Genomic DNA, 22,820 nt, shown 5'->3' on the forward strand with positions numbered 1-22,820 from the left:
AGTGCCTTAGACCACCCTTTTAAAGGTATACCTTAATTAAGGTATACCTTAGCTAACGAGACGCTGGGAAACAGCTCGAGACCTAAAGGAAGAGCTTAAGGTATACCTTACGACGCACGTAGCGCTAAGGAGACTGGGAAACGCAGCCCTGACCTGTTTACAAACAAGACCTGCAGCATTTATTTGCAGTACTGGTCTCTGCGAGCCCTCCCACTAGGCGTACATGCCCAATCAACTTGGTTCAAAGTCCCTCTATAATCCTTTAAAACTTTTATCAGGCTGTCCCTCTTCTTGGAATCTTCCATTTCGTCTCACCAGAGCTCCTGCGAGACAAAGCATATACCAAGACCTTCAGTAGCATAAAAATATCAGTGTAATCGTATTGCAAGCATACTCAACTCTACCAGAAGCCACATATTAACTCCACTTTCTTATACGCATTCATTTTCAAAAGAACTGCAGTATTGCAAGCGTGAGGCACCCGGATTGTAAATGGAGTCTTCTTTCTGACATTGTTCGTCCTCCAACATACTTGTTGTAATACCAAGGATATCAAACAGTTCAGTGAGATCGCGAGTTTTATAGCATTTCAAGTTCTTGCTTTTTTATTTAAACAACGACAGCAACAACCATGTCTAGAATGCTCACCAGAGACCTGCCGGACATAGAGGTACAAAAATTAATCTCTTGTCTCCGACCGTTTCTCTCTTTCTGTAGGCTACTAATCACGATTATTTCTTTATTTTTCAGATGTTCATGTATTTTAGGGTACACTACATTGTTTGCTATTGGTTGTAGCTACACATGTACTCGACGATGATATTATTTACAAATAGTCTGTAGTGTGTAGATATTAATGAAAAATAGTTTGCAGTTTGCTGTAGTAGCCTAATGCTTTTCCTGGTAGAGAAGATGATTTAACTTTTGCAGCGCTGAGTTCGAGAAATTAATGTCATGGCACTGCGCTGTCACTGTGAGACCGTTAATGTGACCAGCATAGTGTAAAAAGGATTGACGTGTTTTGATATTTTTAGCATTAACTAGGTAGGCGGACGCTGTATTCAGTTTTAGAAGGCACATAACTCGTCTTTTCAATCATGGCGTAGTTTTGCGTCCGATGTATATCTAAAGGAGCGCAGTGACAGCAATTTGCGGTGTCAACTGTGTTTTGTGACTCGTCTAATGCATTTACATACGTGATGCATGTCTCAACATATCAACCTGTATTAAAGTAGCCTACAGGTGACGCGTTGTTTCCAACATATACTGCTTTTTGCCCTTGCTTAGAATTCCTGAGTGACAGTATCAGCATAACGTAGCCTGCAACAGTGAGTGTAATCGTTCATGTTGGCTATTACATAATAATAATAATAATAATAATAATAATAATAATAGTAATTAGACATGTGGGGATACCAAAGATTGGTAGGCTACTGGCTATGATAAATGGGGGGGACGGTACCAGCCACAGCTATAGTGTTAGAACAAACTCAACAAGTTTTAAATCAGCACTGCCAGATGTTACTATCACAAGTACTACCAGTTCCATTACCACCACAACTAGCAGGTAATCATGATGCTTTCATAATCGCTATAAAAGTAAGGATTAGGACAATTATAATGTATTTATAGTTTTCACTTCTTCAAAAATTTGAACATTTAAACTAAGGGAGGAGAAACTGAAGTCAGTTTTCCCAGGGATATGAAAAAGGCTGCAAGTACACTGTAATGCAATTCACGTGTGCATGTAGTTATTACGCCATGCAGTACATGTGAAAGTCACATGATTATATTTAATGCCACTGTGAGGGAGGGCACACAAACACACTAATACTCGAACAAAATTCCCCATTGACTGTTAGAAGCAGGTATATACATAAGTCTGTGATTTAATACTCTCCAGTCCCAGTTGTGCAATACTCTGTACGGCCACCTGTAGTTTTTGTGTCACATTTTGTACTGTACGTATCACAAGGTTAATTCTGAGTAATAGCCAACTTACTCTTCTTTGTGGTTCAAGGCATCTTAACTCTCTATCAGCGGTGGGTGTAACCAAGATCGTTCTAGCTTTAAAATGGTAAAATAAGCATGTGATAAAAGCAAAAAAAACTATTTTCAATTTGTTTATATATATATATATATATATATATATATATATATATATATTATTTTTCATTTTATTTAGATTTTTCTTTTTGAGTGAATGTGCATTTGAAGGCTTGGAAACAGAATTTTTGCTTTTTTAGAAAAAAACAAAGGTTGTCATATGTGTGGGTACACAAGCAGTTTTCTTTAGAGATAATGTTGGATATACAGTAAGAAATGTCTCATGCCCACATAGTTCAGTGAACACAAATTCATAAATGGACACAAGGAAGCATTGTGAAGGGATGGTGGTGGTGCCTGGGTGCACAAAACTGTTGTTAACAAATGCATCTGTCCACTGTGTTACCAAAAACCTATACTTAGTAATGTCCAGTGTGTGTACTATGGCATTTAAGGTTAACTCTTGTTATGAAAGGACCTACAGATGAACCAAAAACACACTCACTTCCTCTTCATTAAACTTGGGCGTCAGTCTGAAGTAACTACCAATCTGAAAGTGTGCTTTATGCTTGTGCTGCATCTGGGAGTTTGAAAACGTCTAAGGCAAGCCTTGCACGTTCTGCCTAAGCCTCATCTTGAGCTTCTCTCACTTGTTCTCTCATTGGCTTGCACCTCCCTTTCTTGAGCCTCTATGTCTCTCCTGTTTTCTTACGGGATCTGGTAAGCGTAGATATTCCACAAGGACCTCAACGATGTCCAACTTCTTTCCATGAGGCTCTATATCTCAACTGCAAAATTTTCAGCTGCAGCAATCAATTGGTTCTTCTTGAACTTACTTAGGCCACTACGATAAATGTCACTTTGACAGAACTGCCATTGTTCCTTAATAGGCCAGTGCAGGCAAAATGAGTAGCTACTAGTCAGACTGCACATCGAGCCCAGCGGTGCACAACTCCGGTTCTGGAGGGCCGATCTGCGTGCTGGTTTTTGTTCCAACCGATTTCCATAGATATAGTTTTCCGACAGCTGTATAAACTACGCTGCTTCATTCCTGCACTTGAGCTCAGTAAAATCTCCAGGATACACTTGCAGTCTGCGGCTGTAGCTGGGTGCTTATACACATGTCGGATCAAGATATGATTGGGCTAATTAAATAAATGTTGGCAAATGTTCACACAAAATCTTGAAATGGATTGGCCCTTGTTGTGCACCCCTGATCTAGCCTTACTCATACACAACTTAGACTAACTCACTCCAAATTAGCCTGGCTAACAAGCCAGTTAACGAATAATGACTACTTATGTAAATTATGATAGACACACTTTCACTCACATGCCTTCACACATGTAAGTGTCCAAAGTGAACTGAACCTACCAAATACTAATAGCAATTCTCAACAGCCTGCTAATAAATGACAACCTGCTAAGTATGTGAGTCCATGACTGAGCCCCAAAAACTTATGAGAGGATCTGCTCCACTGCTGTCTAATCTAAAATTAACCAGAGCGCTTCCTTAACAATGTGTGTGTGTGTTTAATATATGTACATAGGTGGAAAACAGAAGAAATGAACTGGCTAGAGGTAGGGTGAATATGCCTATCCATCAAAACACTGCTTTTGTTCAAAAAAGTTTTATATTATGGCATCTGAGTGAGGGACTATGTGTCTTGACATGGGTTACTTAATAGTTTATGCAATGGTACATTCTTAGAAGGTAGTATGGGCTGGTCAGGTTAAATAGGATAAACCATTTTATAAGAATGCGCTTGTGTATGGACCATGAACAACTACAATTTGGTAATTAAACAATGCACTGAGGCCCTTATAGAGAAGAAATTGAGTTGGGTGTCCTGGTTATCACCAGGGGACTCATTTATAGAACTTTGCAGAGGTTATACACTAAAATGTTATGTACAAAATTAGAAAACTGAATGGTCAAAAATATAGATTTATGAAGTCATCCGTACACTCATCTGCACTTAGTTTTCTAACAATCAACTTGAAATTTTGTGTACGTGCACAAGCCTAGAATCCTGCCCTGTTAACTCCCACAATTAACCATAAATTGTTACTGGAAAGTCCAATGTGAATATGATATGCACATAAAGTTCATTGTCTGGGAAAATGGAGAAGTCAGACTGCAAAACAAAGAAGTGAAACTTCACTGAGTGTGAAATTGAGACCCTCGTGATGGAGGTAGATGCCAGACGGGCTATATTTTTTGGTGGAAATAATTTTGGCATAACCAATAAAAAAAAAACATTTGCGGAGTGGCAGCATGCTACCACAGCCAAACCATTTTGAAAATTAAAAAGAAGGGGTCTGATATTAAAGCAAAGAAATTGTTGTGCAATGGCAAAAAATGACAAAGCAAAAGTGCCTGGTACCAGTACCATTGGGGGGCTATGCCCCCCTCCCCCTTAATAGGTACTTCTCCCCCAAATTTCATGAGGTTTCGCTAGCATAGCCTGAAATGAATAATAACTGTTGCTATTAATTGAGCCACGACACTTATCTGCCCGTGATGAGACTTTATTCAAAATACGATCAGACATTATAATAGTCTATTGTCTGATTACACTGATATGTAACTTTCATCTTAAAGCGGCATAGTTCCACATAGTTACAAACATGAAAGATGGATGCATCTACACAGAAGTGGAATTAGCAGGGCTGCTGTGGGCAGCCATATGAGCAACCATGGGGGGCCCCAGAGTACTCAAACACTAACTTAGGCCTAATTTATGAAAAAACATTGTTTAACGAATGTTGGCAAGTGATATTGTGTATCTTTCGCGTAAAAAGAACAAACAAAAAAACAAATAATACGTATTTTTTTCATGAGAGTTGACATCGAAATTTATCTTTAAAATGGACTTGCTTCTCCTTCTTGTTGTTCTAAGTGTGAAACTATTTTACCCTCTGAGGCTTTAGGGGAAAAAACGCTAAGGTTGAGGGTCAGGCACTCTTCACGGTAAAAAGAAATTTCAGGATTTTTTTCGATATTGCTTGTGTCGAAAGTGCTGCGACGGAAATAACGATAGATTTACTCAGGAGCCACATCTGCCCAAAATGTAAACAAGTCAGGCAGTTTTCACGGTCGGGAAAAATGTTATGTTCAACGTGGTCATTTAGCTAGCCAAACAGTCAGTAACACGGATACTTCCTTTTTGACATTTAGGGATAATGTCAAGGAGGAAAGGTACTGTAAAAGCCAAAAAACCTTTTTTAAATGTGCCCAGCATTCCAAGGCTTGTTGTAAGATTCAGTAGCCAATCAGGACTTGAATACGAGTTTTTTGTAGAGTGCAAAAACTTTGATATTATTTATTTAAATTTAATTTGATTTAATGTAATTTAATTTTATTTATATTTATTTTGTTGTTGATGAAAACACAGCATTTCAAGACTGTACATTGTTGTCAGATTCTTTGTAAGACTCTGTTATGCTGTAAATAGTTGTTGATTTTTTAAAATATGTGTTGAATAAATGACTTATTTATAACAACATTCACATTGCGTAGTCATATTTTCAAATCTCCAGTCAGCTTTTAGCACCGACTTGCTATGGAATCTGTGTTATAGCTTTTTTTAATTCTCAATGCTGCGATTCCGTCCGTGATTCTGTTATCACAGAAACTAGAGGGCCCTACCTTAATGCTGCCATCAGTCTGTCGCTGGCCCGCGCCGGGCCCCCGTCAAAAAAGACACTTGGCCGCCGGCCCCCGTCAAAAGATACTTGCCGCCGGGCCTAACAACTTTTCTGGAGGAAACCCTGTTTACCTTACTTAGGCTACATCTTATTTCCGAGTTCCAGTACATACACTGCATTGGCGTTACAATTTTTGCTTCTAAGTAATGAGCCAGACCCACCTCATCCAAGCCTAGTCGTGATGCAACATTTTTAGAGTTTATGCTGCAATTTGTTCAAAAATAATTTTCCTGTTGTTTCAGGACATATTTTCACTGTGATGATAATGATCATTTAATGTGATATTTATTTACATCATTTGTCAGCATGTCTGGTTACTCACAGTTTCTTGAAGAACATTCATAGATTGATCAACATAGTATTGTTACTGTACTGTAGCGATAAAATTGTGAGTTAGTTACCTACTGGTAGCCTAATACAACTGATATATTTTATTATTATGAGACGGAGCAGTTGCCTATTAAATGAACTCTGTAAAAAAAACTCTGTAAATATATATAAATGCCAGTGTGCTTGTAATCAAGTAGTGTTCTATAGTTTCCTGTTGGTCGGGCGGGCTGGATGCTTAAAAATGGACTTTCAGACTAACACCAAAAAAAAACAGAAACTACTTACCTGGATGTTTCTCTGATAAAGGACATGGTTATTAGAAGGCTGCGTATTTTGATATGAAGTATAAGGAATTGAGTGTAATGTGTCTGTAGGGTATTTATCTTTATTTCACTGCTTTGCCAATTCCCACAGTCTCAAAAATGTGCGTACGCATGGGTCATGTAAATTTGTTTTTATGAATCCCAAATCTTCAGGGAAAGTGGTCTACATATCCTTTTTGTGTGTATACAGTGTTTATAAATGAGGCCCCAGAACTTGGAGATTTTATCGCCTCTCTGAAAAAGCACCAGGACACAACACCACAGGTGTACTGTAAACATTTTTAGTTGAAGATGAATGCATTAAACTTAAAATTAGTGTAATCTCTTGTGTTAAATTTAAATATCAGTTCAGCTTTTTTAATGTCCATTTATCCTCCTGAGACCCAGCAGAAAAAGTATTTAAATTTTTTGACATAATACGTGTCTTGGATGAATAAGGTGCAATTTTATAACACTGTTGGAGCCACAAACAGCAAAGACCATACAGCACAGCTGGGAGAACAATCAATGCATCTGTCAGGACAGTTTCGCAACCCAGAATGTGTCAAGGGTAAACACATGACCAGGACAAGGCCTGGTTTAATGTAGTAAAAAGCTACTACAGGCACCCCTGGATCAGATGGGAGCCTGGCTAAAATAAATGCCTACATTCTGAGCTGAAAAAAAAGCATACATTACATTTCTAAAAGTATGTGGACACCTGAACATCACACCCAAAAGTATTTGTTGAACATCAGGACGGAGTGTAGCACAGTGGGTAAGGAACTGGGCTTGTAACCGAAAGGTCGCAGGTTCGATTCCCGGGTAGGGCACTGCCGTTGTACCCTTGAGCAAGGTACTTAACCGAAATTGCTTCAGTATATATCCAGCTGTATAAATGGATACAATGTAAAAATGCTATGTAAAAAGTTGTGTAAGTCGCTCTGGATAAGAGCGTCTGCTAAATGCCTGTAATGTAATGTAACATCGCATTCCAAAACCGTGGGCATTAATATGGAGTTGGACCCCCTTTACTGCTGTAACAGCCTTCACTCTTTTTGAGACTACAGTCAGCATTCCAGTGCGTCCCCAAGGGGTTTGATGGGGTTGAGGTCAGAGCTCTGTGCAGGCCATTTTTTATGGACCTTGCTTTGTGCATGGGGACATTTTCATGCTGAAACAGGAAAGGACCTTACCCGAACTGTCTCTACAAAGTTGGAAGTGCACAATACTCTATAATGTCATTGTATGCTGTGACATTAAGATTTCCCTTCACTGGAACTAAGGGGCCTAGCACAAACCATGAAAAACAGCCCCAGACCATTATTCTTCCTTCATCCATTTGGCACTATTCGGGCCAGTACAGTTGGTACTATGCATTCCGCCAAACCCAGATTCATCTGTCAGACTGCCAGAAGAATGCATTTCCACTGCTCCAGTGGTGGTGTTCTTTGCACCACTCAAACGTGACCCATTGCTTCGCGACTGAGCTGTTGCTGCTCCTATATGTTTCCAATTCCAAATAAGAGCACTTACAGTTGAGTGAGGCAACTGTAGCTGGGCAGAAATTTGATTAACTGACTTGTTGGAAAGGTGGCCTCCTATGACAGCTGCATGTTGACAGTCACTGAGCTCTTAAATACTACCCATTGTACTGCCAATGTTTGTCAATGGGGATTGCATGGCTGTATCCTTGATTTTATGCACTTTCAGCTTTAAGTTAATGGATGTAAGTCATCCATATCCATAGCTGGATCTGCAGCTGCTCCTGGATAGCTGTCCAGCTGGATGGATCCTAATGTTATTTCATAAAATATTAGAGAAGTCATGATCCAGGATACTTCGATAGTCTCACCCACCAGATGGAGTAAACTTCAGTTAGAGCTCCCTGGGATAACTGGTTTTGGTACCCAGATAAACATATTCTGCAGGTTAACCCCTTCGAGAAAGCCCCTGAGTGGCCAGGATGCCAGTGACCTGAGATTGCTCAACTCAGACATTCACTGCTCCTGCAATCAAACTATGAGTGGAAACAACTCTGTGTTCTAGCTTTATTAGAAGACATCACATAACAACTATGCCAAATACTAGTTTATAAGTGTCACCATTGTCGCATTTATCTGAATAATAATCAGACTGATGACAAGGTTCAATAAAACAGAATTTATTAAACAAATGAGCAAACATTTAAACTAAAATCCTAAAAGTCTAAAGAAGGGAGTATATGGTATGTCTGTCTCTAGTCGTGTGTTCACCATCTCACATGGTGCGGGAGAACAGAAGGACTCCTATCTTGGAGCAAATTATGAGTCAGCTTTTAGCATGTTATGTTAAATAGGGCCTAGAAATCTGGCAAATGTACTACTGAATTTAGCTATGTCTAGCTAATCTCAGTGCACCTTTGCATTCCAAATACATGAGACCATACATAAAATGAGTATGTAATAGTGCAGGAGAGATTGCATGTACAGATCTAGGTTAAAAGGAAGGCCAATTGTAAGCTAATGTTAGTAATTGAGTTTATGTTAGCTATGCGGGCTAAGAGGCTGTAGCTAACAAATAAGTGATGTGATATAATCTAAACACAATATTACATCCAATCGATAACACACTTTTTTTGAAAGCAAAGAACAAACAGAAGTTTCCTAAGCTACTTAATGTCTGGATGTTTGCCAGTCTTACTGTGGGAGTGCAGATGGTTCTCTTTTGGCCTGTGCCGTTAGAGAGTGCCTTATGCATGTCTCTCCTGTTGAGAAGCAAAGAAAAGAATGGCAAAGATGAGAGATTCTACAGCTGTCTACAGGAAGTACTCAGTTCATGTGATCAGTGTGAGCTGTTGATCCAAAATATCACCCAGTCCTTACATAGGGATATGGAAGGGGGACCGGAATGTTCTGTGTGTGTGTTCACCAGCACACGTGCAAGAGAGAACAAAGGATACTGTGATGGAAGTATTTTCGAGCCTGTGCCTTGGCGCACGTTCCCTAGACAGCCTGGCCAGTAGAGAAGAGAGAGAAGAGAGCATTTCTGTCACACAGTATTGAATTGCAGTGGTGGAAACATAGACTGTAGAAAAATATGGACTAAGTCACTGTGACTTCACCAATAGGCTTAGTGAAAAGTGTTCTGGAGCCTGGGAAGTACAGTTTGTGGGTGCCACCATCTTGTATAAATTGGAGCCAGCGACTATGCTGTAGTTTTGGCTGCTTGGCTGGAAATCATAGCTGGGTCCGTCCTGCCTCACTTGAAATGTGGTTGAAGAGTTTTCTGTAGAATGCATGGAATTTGTGTGCAGAAGTTCATGCTAAAAGTTCTTTGGGTATGATAATATATGAAGGAGAAGGGCGATCAGAACAAGAGACTTGATAGTCAGGTCTTGGCTAGAGATAAATGGAAAGTTGTCAGTGAAAGTTGCATTAAAACTGTGAGTACTTGTGAATGAGGAGGGAAACTCATTAACAGGAGAAGAAAATGACTGCATGGTTGATGGAAAAATTAGTGATTGTGTTGCATTTTGTGTGTAAGTGGATGCATACAAAGAAAGACAAGAGATGAGAGCAATAAGCAATTAAGTCAGTGGTTATTCGAATCGCCTTCATTTTTGTAAGTTCTCATCTATAATATCATATTGCATTTTAGTGTTTGAACAGTTGTTTTTAGTTGCTCTTATAGTTTCAGCATTTGTCATAGAACACTGTCAGTTAATTATTAAATAGTGACTGACTAAGCACAGAGTGTGGACATGTGGTGCCTGCCTGTGGCATGTTTGCTGTGAGTATAACTATAAGGATTAGGATTAACTATCAGGAGTGAAGTTCAAGTTCCAAGTTTGGTTTTAACGAATGAGAGCAGTCCAAGGAGAGGGTGTCCCTGAAAGTGATGATATGAATGGAAATTAAGAAAGAAACGGTTTCTTGGAAGAAGCCATGCCTATTTTAGAGTAAAGATCTTGTCTCAGTTTTTTAAAATTAGTGTATGCTAGTCACAGTTCAATGTTAAATGTAAACACATTACATAAAAACATTAAACCAAATTTAAATGACCCTATAATCTGTAAATTCTGTTACAGACTTAATTGAAATACTGTTAGTTATTAAAAAAAATAAAAAAGTGTAAAATGACTATGGCAGTTGTTCATTTTATTTGATTTAAACAAGTAGCCTACTTGTGAGGAAACATTTTCATGAGGAACCTGGTGTGTGTGATATGGCTCATTTAAGCTTTTTTGACATAAAACCCAATTTGCACAATACTATACATAAAAAAATCCTAAAAGTGTAAGGTAGAAATGTAAGTTAAGAACTAGCCTAATCTATGCATTTTTTTCACTGGTTCATGAACTATGTCTGTATGTATAGAAATGTGGTGGCACCAGTATAAAAATGTATAATTTGCAATAAACCCCCCATATTCCCCTTTATTCATACCATATTTCTTCATATTGTCCAATCACTATCAAACTGTTTTGGTATTCACAATAAAAGGTACAAAAAATAGAATAAAATGAAATTGCAAGAACAGTATTTGTATACTACCTTGGCCTTCAGCTTGGATGCCTAACAATACAGTCAATGTTTGTAGCTAGGGAATCTAATGCCACTTTTAAAGGGGAAACAGAGGAATACGGGAAGACTTTCATTAGCATCTTTATTCATGGAGGAATGACAACAGTGATGTGACCTTGGTTTCATAGTGCTCTTAAAGATGCAGTCTAAATGACTCCTGTCTGCCATTGAAATGCCTTTCTAAATGTCATAATTATTGCCATCTCTGGAGCAATTAAAATGTCAATTTTTCTGTGCTTCTGTCAGATGTATTATTTTAATATCCCAGCTTATGAAAGTGCTAAATGTGGGCCTTTTGTGTGTATGTGTGGATTCATTAAAATCCTCCTGAATTGCCATTAGAAAGCAACCAGAGCATTACAACATTAAAAAAAGAGGTATATCTCTTATTACAGGCCCTTAGACAAACTGCAGCAACCCTCAAAATAGCACAGGAAAGCCTTGACGTGAAATTTCCTACATTTAATTAAAAATTAAATTGAGCATTAAGGAAATACTATTTCTCAACAAATATGTATATTTTTTGTATGTGGTTACACTATCTCTTTCTTTTTCTTTTCATTGTTGTAGTTACAAATTGTACCACAAACCAAAATGCTTTCAGAAGCGTGTCTGCTTTCAAGAAAATGCAAGTCCGCAGTTTTTACATGCAATTAAGTCTTCATTATATAACAGGATGTTATATAATATATATGTTACATGTTTGTACTTATTGTGTAACATTGCAATTGGGTAAAGGGCGGACGTTAGGTGGAAAGCCTCTTATTGCTTTGATTGAAAAGCTGTTTCAGTTCATGTATTACAGTATGCAGTAGAACATGGTTTAACATTTGTAGGAGTCAGCCTGTGATGGCACTGGCGTTTTTTCATAAATGTGTAGTACAGAACATGAGCGGCATACAAACAGATGTAGCAGTACAGTAATTGTACTTCAGCCCAAGTTTGGTTGGACTGCTCTTTTCATCAATCAACAAATCAGCGATGATCCTCAGCCTGTCATCAGTCAGGTGCGTCTCCGCAGTAATGCTGGCCTGTCATTTGAGACGGCCCCTGCACAGCCAGCCGAGTCCATGTCCTCCACCTTACGATTTACTGCCACCTTCGTCCCCTGGGGGACCACGCATTCACCTGATCACGTGACCTCTCTGTCTTATGCAATCTCCATCTACAAACTCAATCCCCATTAAAGTTCATACTGTGGGCCCCAGGGCCGAGCAGTTTGCTTACACACCTATAGAACATGTGACATATTGAATGTTTTTCACCGCAAAGAAGATAAGACCTTGCCTATCAAGCCTGATATCTCTACACTTCATTTACCTTCTTGCCTTTTTTTGCTAATTGTTTTGAGCCTTACGTGGCCAGGGACAGTTTCAAAGGCTACATAATGAGGCTTTGGGGTATATTACCGAGCACCAAATTAAACTCTATGACCGAATGTGTAGCTTGCTTCAGAAATCTTCACTATTCCCCTGTCTGACATTTAATAAACAGTAAGAGCACTGAAAATAGGACTCGAAACAGCCTGGTGTGTTATAGGTGTCCAGGTCTCGTGGATTAGAACATTGCTTGGGAATTGTATGGAACTGATTAATATTGTATTGTACTGGCTCCTTCTCAATTGTCTGAGTTCACACCAAGAAACCAAATGGCCTCAGATGTTGTGTTAACCCTTTCATGTAGCCTACATTACGTTATAAAACAATAATGAGAACAGAATCAAGACAGCATCTGATAATGTCATTTGAAGGCATATGCATTTCTGGTGATGTATTGTACTTTATATCTTTCTGATATCACTGTGTAATGCCTTATTTTTTAAATCCCACAAACTTGAAATGTAGCTAGACAAGTAAATAATATCTGAATTCACAATACTAATGAGATACCCAGTTAATCCTCTGTTCATATACAGTGGCATTTTCATTTTTATTTGCAGCTTTTTAATATAGAATCTTTTTCACAGTAGGGCTGCAATATAATTAAGTTACTATGAGTGAACAGTAATGGAGTTTGCTATTCACTCATCAGAGGTGTCCATACACAGGGAATGTTTGAATTTCAGAGACCAAAACTATTGCAAAACTATTGATTTCTGAATAGTTATCAAAAAAAAGTAGTGTGTTTGGGGAGGAACAGCAGCTGGAGGCTTTAAACCCTTAAAGCCCAATGGCTATGAAATTAGACATCTAAATACAAAATTGTCTTTCATTATTGCTTTTATCAGTCATTGATTGAAGGTGCAACACCATAACCCGTATACCATTGTAAAGCTCAGACTCTTAGCACTTCTGCAAAAAAACCCTGTCTCGATCGGTAAAGCCTCTAGAGATAAAAAAAGAAATAACAAGGCAGTTTCCTTCCCCAACAGAGAGCTGAAATTAACACCCCAGGTTGATGATTATGGTATTTTATAATCCAAAAACTGTCCACAACAAGTCAAACAACTGCTAATTCTGCAGTCATGGAAATGACATGATCAAAATCGCCCTCTGAGCCAGAAGCAATCGATCCACTCTTTGGACATAGGGTAGGAAAATGCTCAATGGAGTGTTTCCATTGAACCAAAAGTGTTTTCAGGAGCACATGAAAACAAGCATTTCTATGTACCTAAACAGAATTTCAAGTGCGAGAAGTGCCCTTTTTCAAAAAGAGCAACTTCTTGCCTTACAAACATTGAAAAAATTATTTTAATTAGACATTCTCATGTGGCGTAAATCCTTGAAAGCAACCTACTTCGTGAAAAAATCGACCCTCTTCATGATCTACCCATTTTTACCGCTGCTTGCAAACCCCGCATAAGTTACCTTACAGCCTTGTATTCAGCTTTTGGAATTTCTTTCCGGCTTCTTTCTAACAGCTATACATGAGAAATAAAACGGCTTGGTTTATTTCGTGGAAGGAATGCGACGGAACCCCACTTGTGATCTCTGTAATGTGATTGGTTTATTAATTTGGCCACATAAACATTTGATTGGCTTGTACAATTGGAGCGGTCAATGAAACATGGATGGATAGACCATCTATGACAGCGTTAATGTTTAAGCTTGTTCAGTTTGGCTCTCCATTCCTCCACAAAGGGGGTGTTCCTTGCTCCAAGCTAATACTTAATTGATCATGCAGAGAGTTCATTGCAGGGTCACAAGAGGAAGGGGACAGGTGCATACTTCCTTGGTTTACCAAAAAATGATGAACGTGACTCAGTCCCATGGCCTGGGAGCCAGAGGCCCCAAAGTTCCTGTGTATAGTTATACATTGTTACACTAGGGCAGGGATCATCAACTCTGGCCCTCGAATCCAAATCCAGCCCTGGTTTTCTTTTCTCCTGGGTAATTAGTGCTACTGATTGGACAGACTGTCTTCACACCTGACTCCCAGGCAAAGGGTGGATGGAAAACCAGCAGGTCTCAGCCCTCGAGGACTGTGAGATGCTGATCCCTGCACTAGAGTATCAGCCAATTTCTAGCAAATGGCTGACACCTTAGTTGATCCACTAGTGAACCATCAGAGACACAGCTAGTAACTCGTCTTTACCTGTACTCAGCTCTGCACCTACAATACTTGCTTCCGGCAGCATTGAACATTTTTTATTGTAGTCTGCTGCATCAACTATGATACATCGGTTTGTGTTCCCCCAAGTTTGAATCTCAGGATGAATCTAATTAATATTTGAATAACTCCTAGACTTGAAATTGCTATAAAAAAATTATATCAAGCTCATGAGATGACCAGGGCTGGGAGAGGCTAGGGCAGAAAAGGCTAAAGGGCTTTTAGCGGGCTGCTGCTTGCTGGAGAGTGAGCCTGCTAGAAATGGAGGCTTACATTCTTATTGGTCCATTTCTAACAGGACTTTAGCATTCTTTGTACCCTATGTGACTACTTGAATAAGTGTATTACTTAAAGGCCATTATGCAGCTTAGAGGCCATTATGTGGAGATCCACAGCTTCTTCATTGCTGGAAGTCTCTCAAAGTACCTCATCGCCCTGGTAGAGAGTTGTATTCTTACCCAATGTCTTCTGAGTGCTTATTCCTCCTCTAAAGTATGTAGGGAAGATACCATTCCCTTATTGATTTTGCTGAGTCACAATTGCTGTGACAACTACCATTTGAATGAAGGCCAATGTTCATGGAATTATGTATTTGTATGCTCACATAAATGTCTAATTATATATCATGATCCCCGGTTCATGCATACTTAAGTATTGTTTATTGTAAGGGACATTTTGTGTCACAGAGAAGGAACATCAAAGTTTTAAATTCATCTTTCAATGCATCATTTATTTTAGCTATAGCAACTTATAGTTATGGTAAGATAAATTAAATACACACCCAAGGACAAACTAGAGCAGTGTTACAATAAGGTCTATTCAGTACTTTTTTTCAAATGCTTGTTCAAATTAAGCAAGCCTTTTACACATACTATTTATAATGCAACACATGAATAAAGTGTATTATACATATACAAAAAAGCTTTTTTCCTGAGCATGAACATGTTAATTACTCTGTAATACATTACATTGCACTTATTTGGCAGACGCTTTTATCCAAATTGACGTAATTTTGTAAATACAGATCGGAAGGAAATTATTATTTTTTTGCTTATTACTGAATTGTTCCATAGCGAGGATGAGTACTCCATTCTGATTGGTCCTTCTTACTTTTTTAACAATTATCCCCTGCTTGGGGATTTCAATGGAAGAGTCAGCATCACCCATGACCTCTGCATCACCTACTTTTAGGCTAAACCAATCACAAAGTCTTTTGGACACATTCATGGTCAGACCACTCGCACCAGGTAGACATGTTCCTAATGCAGCAAACTGATCTCAAAATCATCCTCCACAGCAGGACTGACAGCAGAATAACGGCAAGCCCAATAGCTGCAACCTTCCATTCTTCCCTCACAAAATCCCTTTCCCACTTGCCCCAGTCCCACTCTACCCAGAAAAAAATGGGACAATATATAATATGAAGCACCCACCTGCAAAATCCATCAAGGCTCCTCTCTCCGGGGAAGGAGTGGACCTGGATAGGTAGCTCCATTTTCCGAAGGAAATCACCACCACACCCCTCCATCCAGACATATTTTTGTGGTCTATGGCTGTCAAGACGATCTTCCTCATTGAGCTCACCATTCCGTGGGAGGAGGGAGTTGAGGCTGCCAATGAACGGAAGAGGTTGAAGTACTCAGAACTGGCTGCTGAGTGCAAGGAGGCTGGCTGGAAGACCATAATCTACCCTGAACAGGTTAGATGCCGTGTCTGTCATCTCATTAACATTGTCGCTACTCCATGACATGGGCGTAACAGGGGCGAAACTTTGGAGGGTGACTCAGGAGCTTGAAGAAGAAGCTGAGAAGGTCAGCTTTTAGCTATTGCTGAGGAGGAAGGATAGGAGTTTGGGGAACAGGTAACCCGAAAGGCAGCCTCAGGGGGTGGCAGGGAGACGTCCCTGTCACTGCTTATCCACCAGGAGGTGTACTGGGCATAAAAAGCGAAACATCGATGAGTGGTGGTCCTCAGCTGATGACTCTGCAGTTGACCCTAGGGGACTGTAGGAGGTGCAGCTAGCAGCAATGCCTAGCCGAATGTAACACATACCTGTACATGCCTCAGCAAGGCAATGGACAGTGGAGCTCATGAAAAAGAACCTGACAGTGATGGGATAACAGCTGTAGTGGAAATAGTGGGAAACCTGCTATGCTCCAACAGCTCTATGCATTAATTTGCTTGTTCTGGAGGGTATTGTACAACAGGATATCAGGAATACAACTATTGTCATCTTGTAGTAGAACAAGGGTGACAGGAGTGATTGCAATAACTTGTGACATCTCTCTTCTTTGAGTTACTGGTAAGCTCTTCACAAGAGTGGTACTACACGGACAAATCCCTTTACAAAGGATTCACCCATAGTCACAGGCAGGGTTCAGGATTGGTAGATCCACTATAGGTGTTATTTTCAGAGAAGATTGATCCACTCTAGTTGGGATTCATTGACCTCACAAACGCCTTTGACCTTGTGAGCAGAAGCAGGCTTTTTAGTATGGGCAAAGGAATAGGTTAGCCCCCAAAACTACTCAGCATATTCCAGTCCTTCCACAGAAACATGCAATGCTCCATCCACTTTGATGGGTCGACATGAATCCCACTGAAAATCCAGGGAGGAGTAAAACAAGGATGTGTACTTGCTCCCATCTTCTTTATCCTCCTCTAGCATCAAGATTATGGACAATCAACTGAAGGAGTCTACCCCCACACAAGAATGGATGGAAAACTATTCAATCCTGCTTTCCTCAAATCAAAAAAAACAAGGTATGACTACTGCTTGTCTAGGTGCTACCATTTGCAGATGGAACTACACCCTGGAAGCCATTAGTACCTTCACCTACCTTAGGTCCACCATCACTGACAACCCATCACTTGATGCAGAACTCAGCAACCAGTTTGGAAAAGCAGTCACAACCTTCGACAATTGAAAGTTGGAGTATGGAACAACCATAACGTACCACAAATACAGGTATACTAAGCCTGTGGCATCAGTACAGTCCTGTACAGCAGCAGTGTGCTCCCACCAGGAGAGAAGACTCTTTCCATAAGCACTGCCAAATGTTCATAATGGAGAAATCCTTGGAAAACAATGTCATACTCACCCATACTGGATGACATAGATATCAAGCATGTACTCTCTCCTGAAGCAGAAATGTTTCTGCTGGCTAAGCCACGTCCATTGGAAGAAGGGTAAAAGAGTCACGAAGGTGATCTTCTATGGAGAACTCTCCTCTACAAAAGATCAACAGGCTACCCACACCACCATGCATCAAGACATGACCCCCAAGGTAAAAAGGAATCTGTGTTCTCACAAGACCAAAGACCACTGATCAGAAAGAATATATACAAGTTTGCAGGAGCTGTAGGGCTCATTTGGATTGCTGCATATGATTGCAAGAGTGGAACTGTCCTCAAGCTCTACATATATGTCAGTCCATGCCTCCAACTTCTCACCAATTTTGCTATTGTGCCAACTTTAAACCATACAGTGAAGACTGCAACATTTTAAGATAGCTCTAGTTAGCTAAATTAATTTACCTTTGTTAGATATTTGATTCACTAGCTGAACTACCAATCAGAGTGCTTTTGCATAGCAATAGTTAACCACCACTGACACCAAGATGTAATTTCAAAAGCATTACCTTCAATGAAGATTGTAACAAAAATGAGTTGTAGCCTATCTGTTTAACCAATTTTTATTCACAACTAAAATAAAAATTGGTTAAACAGTGCGCATGATGAGAAAAAATTAGTAAATACATTTTCCATGTCGCATAGATTAGGTAAAGACTAAATAAGAATATTATGTTCAATAAAATTGTTAGCTAGTGTTAGATATTTAGTTTTTAGATCACTGTCTTTAAGGAACAGCTGCTATTTGATCTGATAAACTCACTCTGTGTGAAGACAGGAATGTTACCTGTTTTTTCTCATTCTGTCCCCCCTCGATTTTGGGAGGTTATGGTCACACCGGAGATCTCTCCTAAGAATAATGTCCTAGAATTTTTCTAGAATTTTTTTCCTTGGAAGTTTCATTACCTTATTACCATGGGGACCAGAGACCCAGCTGGCTAAGGCTGGCTAATGTAAAGTATTGAATGCTAAGATTTGTTTGTTTGCTTGTCAAATTGTTAGTATATCACATTAAAATTCCTTGTAACGACACTTATTGTCCACAATAAATTTATTTAAGGTTTAATATTTTAATCACAATATTTATATAGATTTTTAGAAATACATTTTTTAGTAATTGTCGTTCAGGCGTGTCATGTGTGACCTATGATTTATGAAAAATACAAGTTATACCATATATTGCGATGTTGTTTAGAAAGCATACCGAGGTATGAAAAAATGATACATTATCATTTTATTCTTATTCACATATATGCTTCAGATTTTGGGGCTAATATGACAAATGTTGTAGGTGATCACATAAAATACCTCCTTTTATAAATGTAGTCTGATTTACTACCTTTACTGTACAAATTTAACCTTATCCTGAATCAAAATATAATTGTTTCTGAGTACTTAGCAAAATAGATCTCTGTGCAAACTCATTGCTTTAGTGATCTGTTTCTCTACCACTTTATGAAGTACAGTATATTGGGGACTGAATGATATTCTGATACTATATTTAATATTGCTGACCCAAAGGCTGTAGCTTTATTTCACTAACGGCAGATCAATATGTGGAAATTCCTGTATTGATTTCAGAAGACGACTAAGCGCATGACGAAGAATAGCCTGCTCATTTTTAACCATTCACCACCTCATAGCAGCACATAATTTCTTATCAAAGATGGGGCTTTATTTGGGAAGGGGTTAAGTTAAGGCAGGGGTACACAACAAGGGCTGATCCATTTCAGGATATTGTGCCAACTTCTGCTCTTAATTATTTAATGAGCTCCATCCTATCTTGATTGTATAAGCACCAGCTACAACTGCAGACTGCAGTTTTATAAATTGTACTGTCCTCAAATACAGGAGTAAGCCAGCATAGTTTATAGAGCTGTCAGAAAACTAAAACTAAGGTAATTGGTTGGAACAAAAACCAGAACACAGACCGGCCCTCCAGGACTGGAGTTGTGCACCCCTGAGTTAAGGGCTTTTGCATACTAAGTCCTGGTGGCTGCTTGTACTGCAAGACAAGAAGGTCAAGGTAATTTATTGCACAATATGGTGCAGCTATTGATTAGTCCAGAAAAGGCACATCACCCTTCTTTACTAATCATGGTAAGAACCTTTAGTGAACCAAATCTGTTTCTGAATAATAAATAAATGAATAAATAAAGCCAAAATCTAATGACTTGGTATTACACATACCAATTTTTAATGTCACCTTTCATGACACAAACATAAAATATCAAATTATGTCTGCTGTTTTTCTTAAAAATTTTGAAGTGTTATTTTGGGGCATGCATCATATCTTAATAAGGAGGGGAGTTTGCATACTTTGTGCAAAAGATGATATTGATCGTCCATCTGTTCATAGCCTAGTGATTGGTGAAGAGTGATAAACTCAAACACCAGGTTCCCTGTGGAATGATCCAAGACACACATATGATCCCAGTTTAAAATGCTATCTGCAAATCCCTTGTCGGGCTTTTTCTCTTGAATGAAAAGGTCAGGCAAACAAGAAGAGTTTTATATTGTTTGATAACACACAACCAGTGTTTAGCCATGTGACTGTCTAGCCATTGTGGTATTTTGTGATATATCTAGAGAATGCAGTGTGCCGACCATAACATTACATACGCTTTATGTTTAGTGACAGAGAATATTCCCTCAGTTTCTATTGTGTATTGTGTTCTACCTACACATAAACTGTGTTATTCTATTACGGTGTGAGACTATTGGTTTTCAGTCACACTCTGTGTAACTGAAGGCCAAATAACTGAGCCACACACAACTGCTCAAAGGGGGGTTCTTTAAAATTGCAAAGAGGCTCCATTTTAAAGGAGATATTGATTAAAATGTATAGATGGATGCTTTCTCTTCCTTGCTCAGTATTGATCTCATTGGCCAAGATGCATAACATTTGACATTGCTGAAAAGACTGGCTGCACCCTAATATAATTAATTCTAATGTGAAAAGGACTGTCTCTGTCCTCCTGAGTGTACTATAGAGTATACTGTAGAATTAGTTTAAGTTTATATATAATATATGTATTATTGTGTTTATAGGCTATATTCTTGCTTTTTCCCATTTATGTATTTAGTCATTTTGTAGGTGTAACAAACTTCTCTTCATATTAACGGCCAGCTTAGCTTTCTGAAGAATTTTATTTGGATTTTAATAATGACACAGGTCATCACACCTTGACACCAAACATCTGCAGGAAGTGAGTAAATATTTACACTAAAATTGCATTGTTGTTCATTCAATGTATAGGCTAATGCTAGATGTTGTTTGTACCTCATTACAAAATAACGAGGCACATTTTATAAGCTTGCGGTGTTTTCATTCTCAGATGTGATGCACTATTGTTGTCATTCCCTTACCTTTGCAAAATCAGATACCCAATGTTCGCCATTTGTTTTTTAAGTCAGGGGGTGGGGGTTTCCCTGCCAGGCAGTGTTTTAAAATAATGTTGTTTCCAATTGCACTGTGCCCTCAGCTACTGCAGTGCTGGTGTCTGTACCTGCTACATATTAATAATGATATGAATAATAGATGTCATCCATAATGCAGAAAGAAATCACTACTCTTTGAATATATGGGCACTCATGTGCACCGTGTATTACTAGATCTATCAGCAGGTGGACAGCTAGCTACAGGTTTAATTCTGGTATCTATTTTCCCATTTTACTTAAACATTTTGTAACAACTGTAGATTAGACTCTGTCAAACAGTATTAGGGTTTCCTTGGCTCCAACATGGATTTGTTTCTCTTGTACATTTTCCACTTGAAAGGAGAAGGTCAATATGTGGCTATATGTGAGACACTGCTGTAAATTAAAAATGAGAAAAAAAATTGGTTATTAAAAATAGTATTTACATAAATAAATGTAATAAATGGGCGGGGGGGGGGGGGGTTGCAAGTGTTAATAACAAACTGGCAAAATGAAAGTCTCATCTCTGCTGTGGCACATTGTTAATGTTTTCCCGAATTTTTGGGATAAACGTTCCAATTGTAAAACATAAATATTTTATCTAGCTGTGAGCTATGCATGCAAAATCATATACCATTTTCAGTAAAGCACCTGCCCATTTCCTGGGGTTTGTCATGGTTAGTCTCTGCAGAACGATCAATAAGCACTCATGTTCTCTCCATGGCTTCATTAGCTCCTCATCTTCCGCTGTCCACATCTAATGTGTGTTTTTTGCTCTTTTCCCATCATGTTTCCATTGTGTCTTTCATCTTCCATGGCTCCCTCACTATTTCTTGTTAAAAATAGCTGCTGGAATAGCAAGGGACACTGTAGGTGAAGTGTGGGTACTCTTCGAATGCCCTCACCCAGGAGCTAGTAACTTCTCTATGGACTGCAGGCCGCAGAGAATTACAGGAGGGCTACAGTAGTGTCAGTTGGTGTTCTCTGGGTGCATCAAAGAAAGGAGCTTTTGCAGGTCACCTGGAGTGGAAACCCTGCCTGAATTAGTTACCCTGTGCAATCACTTTATTTTCCAATTTATACAAGTTCTGAATTTGTAATTTGGAAAATAAAAATGCATTTTGTTATGATTTTAAATGACATATTTCTGCACAGGAGAGCTGGAGGTTGTCCCTATGATGAATGATAACAGGTTATCTAAACAGCCCAGTAAAAGTCCCCCTTCTAGCATTTATTCAGCTACCTAGCACAACATGGAGAACTATATGGAAAACAACACTGACTAACATCAGTGACTCTGACTCTAAATAATAGGATAGGAACGATTCAGCCATACATTTATGTGCCAATACCAGTTAGTCCCAGTTATAGGAATTTTGCAATCACCACCTCCGGGGGGGGGATCTGAAGCTATTAGTCTGCTGACTAAGCATTTGTCACAATGTTGACTATTGATATCCGGGAATTCTGTAACGCACCAGGAAGACTTTTACCAAAGTCATACTAATGACTTGCCCACAGAGCCACCTTGATGGCAGTACATTCCCAATTCTGCAGTCAGTACAGTTAAAGTGACAAGCAGGCAGGTCATCTGTATAACGAACCAGTTTTTAAAAAAAACAACATTTTTTTGTAAATTGCCTTTTTGATGCCTTTATGATGAATGCCTTCAAAGGCCAAAAACATATCCTTCAGTAGTGCCCAAAGCATGCTGGGATAGGCTCCAGCCTACCCGCAACCCTGACCAGGAATAAGAGAGTTAGATA

General features: G+C 39.0%; 1 protein-coding gene across 1 annotated transcript in view; it reads left to right on the top strand.

The window, feature by feature from the left end:
- The first annotated feature begins 260 nt into the window (after nt 1–260).
- The window catches only part of dpyda.1 (dihydropyrimidine dehydrogenase a, tandem duplicate 1), a 177,804-nt gene continuing 155,244 nt past the window's right edge, over nt 261–22,820 (top strand). Inside the window, exon 1 of the mRNA XM_035414829.1 lies at nt 261–670. Coding sequence (XP_035270720.1) covers nt 632–670 — 39 coding nt within the window. The 5' untranslated portion in view covers nt 261–631. The remainder of the gene's footprint in view (nt 671–22,820) is intronic.

The sequence above is a fragment of the Anguilla anguilla genome, chromosome 4, assembly GCF_013347855.1.
Source record: "Anguilla anguilla isolate fAngAng1 chromosome 4, fAngAng1.pri, whole genome shotgun sequence".
Classification (NCBI taxonomy): domain Eukaryota; kingdom Metazoa; phylum Chordata; class Actinopteri; order Anguilliformes; family Anguillidae; genus Anguilla; species Anguilla anguilla.